Source organism: Aplysia californica, unplaced genomic scaffold (assembly GCF_000002075.1).
Source record: "Aplysia californica isolate F4 #8 unplaced genomic scaffold, AplCal3.0 scaffold00302, whole genome shotgun sequence".
NCBI classification, from domain to species: domain Eukaryota; kingdom Metazoa; phylum Mollusca; class Gastropoda; order Aplysiida; family Aplysiidae; genus Aplysia; species Aplysia californica.
Genome location: NW_004797572.1, coordinates 421,828 through 428,389, shown reverse-complemented (window position 1 = coordinate 428,389; position 6,562 = coordinate 421,828). Strand labels below are relative to the sequence as shown.

Here is a 6,562-nt window from a genome sequence, read left to right as displayed (position 1 = left end):
AGGATGCGTGCTCACTCATCGGAAGGGATAATTGTCACGTGACTGTTATGGCTGCCTGCTTGAAACACAATCAGCGATCAGGGAAGTAACTATGATCGCGGAAGTGAAGTGTTCTGCTACACTGAATCGTTAGAGGCAGATAACAATGAAGATTTGGAGAAAAACTGATAGTCGTACTAAACTTGGAGTTGGTAAGAACTTTAAATTACAGGTTTTAGCTCAAGCTAGATTCTAGACCACTTAAACTGACTTCGATTATTTATATTATCGAGCATCTCTTGCAGAAAGTGAGAAGTCCAGTCAGCCTGAGGCAGGCTACCAATTTTAATACTTCCTTTTTTGCCTTTTGACTTGCTTTAAATTTAAAAAAAACAAAACAACAAAAAACGTTTGGCCCGTTTCATGAATGTTAACCTTTACGCAGTTTTGTTCAAGTTTAGGGTAAGATTGAAGAATACCGGACCAGCGGACTGACTTTGCCTCTATGTCTCAACCTTAGGAATTAATATTTAATTTTCCCGTTTTTAATATCTCTCAATGGAAAATCTCGGACCGGTAGATCTATTCATTAAAATTTTGTCAGGGGGGAGACCCCCCTGAACCCCCCCTCCCCCCTCCTCCACCCCAACCACCCGCCCCACCTACCCCACTTTTTTGTGCAATAATGTACGAGTGGTCCGGTATTCTTCAATCTTCCCAAGTATAGATTCTAAATTAGATGTTCTATTTTTGATAGGCCTAGAAATCTATACTTTCTTCTAAATCTAGAAAGTGTTCAATTCCGGGGGAAGACTTCCGTAACGAGCGACCACTCTGAACTCAATGAATGTTAATTATATTATACTCAATGGCTATCAAAATCAGTACGGAAGGCCTAAAGTCCTAAAGCCAGTATGTTACTAGATCTACCTACTAATAGATCTAGATCTAGATCTATTATAATGAAATTGCCATGGTTTACGTTCTTAACTCCAGGATTTACTTTAACTCTTGTCCTGCGTCTGTGCTGAGACTGAGATGTGAATCTTATCAGCAACCGATTACGTCGGACGTTCCGGGCAGGCCGCCGGGGTCACCCAGTGTGTACTGTTAGTGTACAGCATGTGCGCCGGGAAACGTGTGTTTTCGCCATGAATACCGTGGGAGTGTGTTAATCGACAATGAGAATAACACTCTTTCTTTCATAGCTTTCTAGTATAAAGTTATAAAGGGTTACAAACACATCATGAATAACCCCCTCTCATAAGCTGATAAGACATTACGAGTAGTTACGCCCATTCGAATAACCTTTCTAGACGCTCCTGATATGTTTCTAGAAGGAGTACAAAACACTACTGCATCACATAGTAAAATGCTCAGGTTGAATTGAGAGGGAGGGGCGCATGAATTTATAATATGTTATTTTGCAAGCAGTCTAATCAGGATCCAACCAAAGACAAGAAAACAACAAACTTCAAAGCATTAAGCCCAAACTGGGTCCGCGAAAACCTGTGGGCCTCTCCAGAAGAGACGATGTCATTTTTACTCGATTATGCATGGGACACACATCCCTGACATTTTATACCTCCTTCAGGGAGATGGGAAGCCGTTCTGTGTCGGATGTGACACAGATTTCACCATTAGACACATTTTAACAGAATATAATCTAGACTTCGGAGAGACCCGAAGGAAATATTTTAGGTGCGAAAAATTGCAAGATTTGTTTTCCGTCGTTGATCCAAACTGATTCCTTGATTTTATAAAGGCCTTTGTGGCCTTTATGGAAAATTTTAAAAAACCTTAAAACTTTTAATGATATATTTTAAAAGTTAATTTGAATTAACTCATTAGCTGTGCCGAGCCGTGGGCAGCGGTGCGGCGACAGTGTCTTCCGTACGCTCGGCTCGAGAACCGTCCTGTAATTCTAGCTTAAATTTTTATTCCAATCCTCATATTCATGTTAAAATAAAGGTTATAATATAACATTGACTTCCGGTCCAGGCTTTCCACTGAAAATCAGAAGTTTAGATTCAGTTTTGAAACGCGATTTCGTAGTTATACGACTTTGTTTTATCGGGATGCCCGAACTATAGCCCAGACACCAGTTTTAGTACTTTTACACAACAAAATGTATCATTATTTTGCTCACTAAAGAAATGTATGACTCTTCTTTATAATATTGATACTATTGGACTCAAATTGCCAGTAAATCAATATTTTTGCTAGATCTAGGTTGAGATCTAAATTGTCAAAATATTTTTTTCTCCCCAAAATCACTACTTTTTGGTGAAATTACACAAAAAGTACCACTGAAGACATGTATTCTGAATAATTTCATATGAGATAGAGAGTGTTTTTTTTTCTGTTTGTGAATGCATACTTATTGTCCTTTTTTCAAGATTTAAAAAAAAACATTTTAAAAAAAAAAAATATCGGATGTTATGATCCAAATGTACAAATTTTATGGAATGTATCATGTAAATAACTGCAAATTTTTCAATATTCCCAGTTCTATATTCATTTATGGTTATTTTGCTAAGTGCAAACATATTTTTTTTAGTTTCAGCAAAGATGATTTATTTTTTATTTTCAAATTTTATCCGCCTCCAAGCAAAATTGTTTTGCATTTATTATCAATCGCCTTTTGCAGACAAAAGTTGAAAAATACACGAATAAACCTGACAGATGTATTCAACAAAGCATACTGAAAATTTTGGTACATGATATGTTGATATTTATTTGAATTTGTGGCCCCACAGACCTTTGAACTGAGCGCTAGTCATCATCTCATTTCGCCCTTCCGAAAAAAATTCGTCCACAAGCCGAAAATAATATGTAGCGAATGAGTTAAGATTTTATTTGCACCTAATTTTTAGTATTTTAGCATTTTAGTAGAGGTGTTGACCAGAATCGGGCTGTGCAGTGAACTTGCGAATAGAACCAACTTTTTTTCGCTCGCTCATATGGCTTTATGCAGTTGCGTGCGTCGTAAATCTCTTATGAAAACAAACAGGTGAGATCAGATGAAAGTAGGTCTATTTATATAGGTACATGGGCTGTAAGGGTTGAGGGTGAAACCCCGGACGCTCTCTGGCAAGCCAGCTTCAACCAAGTCAACTCCCCGTCCTTGTCGAGCAGCCTGGGGACCCTTGCTCTGTGCATAGGAGTAGGGGTTGCAGGCGGAGCTCTGGCCAGGAGGTACCATAGGCCTGTGAGGTGCGAAATGAGCAACGACCCTTTGGCTCGTAGAAGGTAGGTCTGGCATCACAGCAGGCCAACCTGTTCATTCCGGAACTCACTGTCGACATCTTCTTCCCTCCCTCTCGTGGGAGCTCTACAGACGGGGCATGGTACCCACAGACTGCCAGATGACTCATTGTGAGATGCCTCCGCAGAACCAGAAGGCCTTGTAGCTGTAAGGAATAGGCTGCCTGGAAACAGATGACGTCCCTACAGATATCCTGGCAAATGCTCGCTGACCCATGACGTGATGATCCTCTGAGTAGATTTGGCCATCCCTCGAATTATTCTGCCCTATGAACGGAAATGTTAATAGCAGATAGTCAGGAGACAGCTGGTGGCGGGGATTGGGCAAACACAAGCTACGCTTGGTGATGTAGACGACTCACTGTGGAAGGAATGCGTTACCCCTTACTCCCTTACTCAATGGGACCCCTTACTGGACTGCTCAGATGATCACTTGTCATTGGTTGCACTTTGAGGCTCCCATCTCTCAGAACTAGAGTGTGCCTACACCCCCTACGGTTGTCTACTGTCTAAGAAATCCCTGTGAAGGTTGATGGAAAGCAGGACAGTGAACATTGCACCTTTGCTCTCTTGTGGCAAGATGTTTGGGCACAAGCTAGTATCAGGACAAGACTACCACCTACCTGAGATCCTACAGGGATGCATACAAGCCTTCACAACCCCCAAACCAATAAAATGCCTCTACAACAGATGAAACTATACGAGCTCGGATGTCACCTCGGTTATCAAGGTCCACGCTCTCTGCCTTCACCCGGGGGCGGGAGTGACAAGTCAGCTACATAGGACCCACACTGCAGGTATAGGGGCCACAAGCAACACACAGACACTACAGACCCCCCCAACCTACAGACACACAGACATTGAATATACTGAACATCTCATCAATACAGAACAAGAAAATGGAGCTTGCAAAGACACTGTCAGACTTAAGAATTCATGTAGCCCTGATACAGGAAACCCAACTACCCAAGCGGATAGAGCTCCATTTGACAGGCTACTCAATGTACCACTGCAATTGCACCAGATGTCAAGGTATTGCAACCTTCATCCGTAATGACATCACCGCTGAGGTTTCTCACCCAGAAACCGATGACGAGACTGACATACAGGAAGTGAATGTGCAGCAGTCAGATGGAACAACCTACACCTTCTACAATGTATACTGCTCACCGAGATCTACTCTCGAGCTGAACTTCCCGAATACAGACCATAAATATACCATTCTTGCGGGAGATTTCAATCTCCACTGTGGGGTTACAGTGATACAGACTTGACAGGAACAGTTCTAGAAAAACTACTGAGATCAAGCAGCCTCATTTCACTTCAGAATGACAAGACACCTCCCACCCTACTTCATAGAGCCGTCACCCGCACTGCTCCATGACTGTCCTTGATGACATAGGAAGTGACCACCGCCCAATCCTACTGCAAATATCCAGCAACAGGAAACGAGAACCGACCAACCCCATAAGACGCAGTTGGAACTACAAGAAAACAAACTGGGAGCTCGACTAAGAGAAATTTGAAAGTAGACTCCTGGATGTATGCACGACCAACCCAATTGATGAGTGCTACAAGGACATCACCACAGCACTAAAGACATCTGCTAAGGAAGCGATTCCAAGAGGGAACCTTAAGAAGTTCTGCCCTTATTGGGACAAAGAACTGGAACAACTGACCAAGGCCAGAAAGAAAGCCAGACGGCGTGCTGAGAAGAACCCAACAGCCGAAAACAGAAAGCACTATAACTACCTGACTGCCAAGGTAAAACTGAAGACCAAAAGTGCGAAAAGACAAACATGGAGAGAACACTGTGGAGAACTAGACCTGCGTAAGGACGGGAGGAAAGCCTGGAACCTGCTTACCAATCTCTCAGGTACAAAAAGAAGGAAAAACCCCACCCCAATGAAACCAACTGAGAAAGGAGAAACATGCAGAGCTGAGGTTATGAATAAATACTTTGCTAGCATCAGCAAGAAAGGAAACCAGAACAAACTGAGCCACACAATAAAGCAGCTGACCAAAAGGGCAGAACAGACCCCCAAGGCAAACCTGGAGGTGTTTGAGGAGTTCAATCTGACGGAAATGAAGGCAGCCCTCAAAAAGTGTAAAAAGAGAAAGGCCCCTGGACCAGACCACGTCACCAATGAGATGATCCTCAACCTGACAGAGTCTTCACTCTTGATACTCCTGGACTTCTTCAATAGGACCTGGAATGAGGGACAGCTCCCAAAAGAATGGAAGAAAGCAAACATCACACCGATACTAAAAAAGGACAAACCAGCAAGCCAGCCTTCAAGCTACAGACCATTCTCTTTAACATCATGCCTGGGTAAGGTCGTCGAGAGAATGGTCAACGACAGACTGTACTGGTGGATGGAAAACACTGGAACAATCAGCACATCATAGGCAGGATTCAGGAAAGGCAAAAGAACTATTGACCACCTCATCAGATTTGCCCAGATGACCAGCGATGCCTTTCAAGATAAAGACAATGTTGTGGCCGTCTTCATCGACCTGAGGCAGGCGTATGACCGTGTGTGGAGACTGGGACTGTTCTACAAAATGCAAAAGCTTGGGATAGCAGGAAAGATGTACAGTTGGATCAAGAACTTTCTGTCTTGCAGAACTATCCAGACGTCATGTGACAGCAAGATTTCTTCACAGAGGACACTTGAGGAAGGCCTCCCATGAGGACTACCCCAAGTACCTTGGTGTACAACTGGACCGAAAGCTGTCTCTCAAAGAGCACTTAGAGGAGCTGACCAAGAAAGCCACCTCCAGACTAAACCTCCTGAAACACCTTTCATTACTCAACTGGGGAGCTGACAAAGCAACCCTCCGACAACTTTATATAGGGTATGTCAGATCTGTGATTGACTACATACCACTACAATCCATAGCCAGCCAAAGCTCCCTTTCACAGCTTGACAGAGTACAGAACCAAGCACTCAGATTTGTTTCTGGCGCGATGAAGACCACGCCTACAAGCGCCTACAAAATCCACACCAACATAGAATCACTGGACCTCAGAAGAAAGAGTGCCACACTCAACACCTATGAAAAATTTGAGCGGCTAGAAGACACGAACGAAAACAGGAAAATGGCAGATGAGTGGGAACCAAGAACATGCATCCAGAAGACCTACTTTATGCAAGAAGCAACAAAACTACTTGAGGAGTTTGACCCACCCAAGAACAGAGAACCAATCATCTATGGCGTCCGGGTCACACTGCAGTGGGTGCCTGGCCATTCTGGAGTACCAGGGAATGAGACTGCAGACCATCTATCAAAGACTGGAGCGAGCCTGCCCCAG

At 43.3% G+C, this 6,562-nt stretch overlaps 1 protein-coding gene across 3 annotated transcripts in view; it reads left to right on the top strand.

Moving 5' to 3' along the window:
* Window positions 1–39: 39 nt before the first annotated feature.
* LOC101849066 (dedicator of cytokinesis protein 1) overlaps window positions 40–6,562 on the top strand; it is a gene marked incomplete in the record, with an annotated part of 83,956 nt that continues 77,433 nt past the window's right edge. For all 3 annotated transcript variants that reach the window (XM_013084557.2, XM_035970659.1, XM_035970658.1), the window contains 1 exon segment: window positions 40–191. In XM_013084557.2, the coding sequence (XP_012940011.1) occupies window positions 146–191 (46 nt within the window).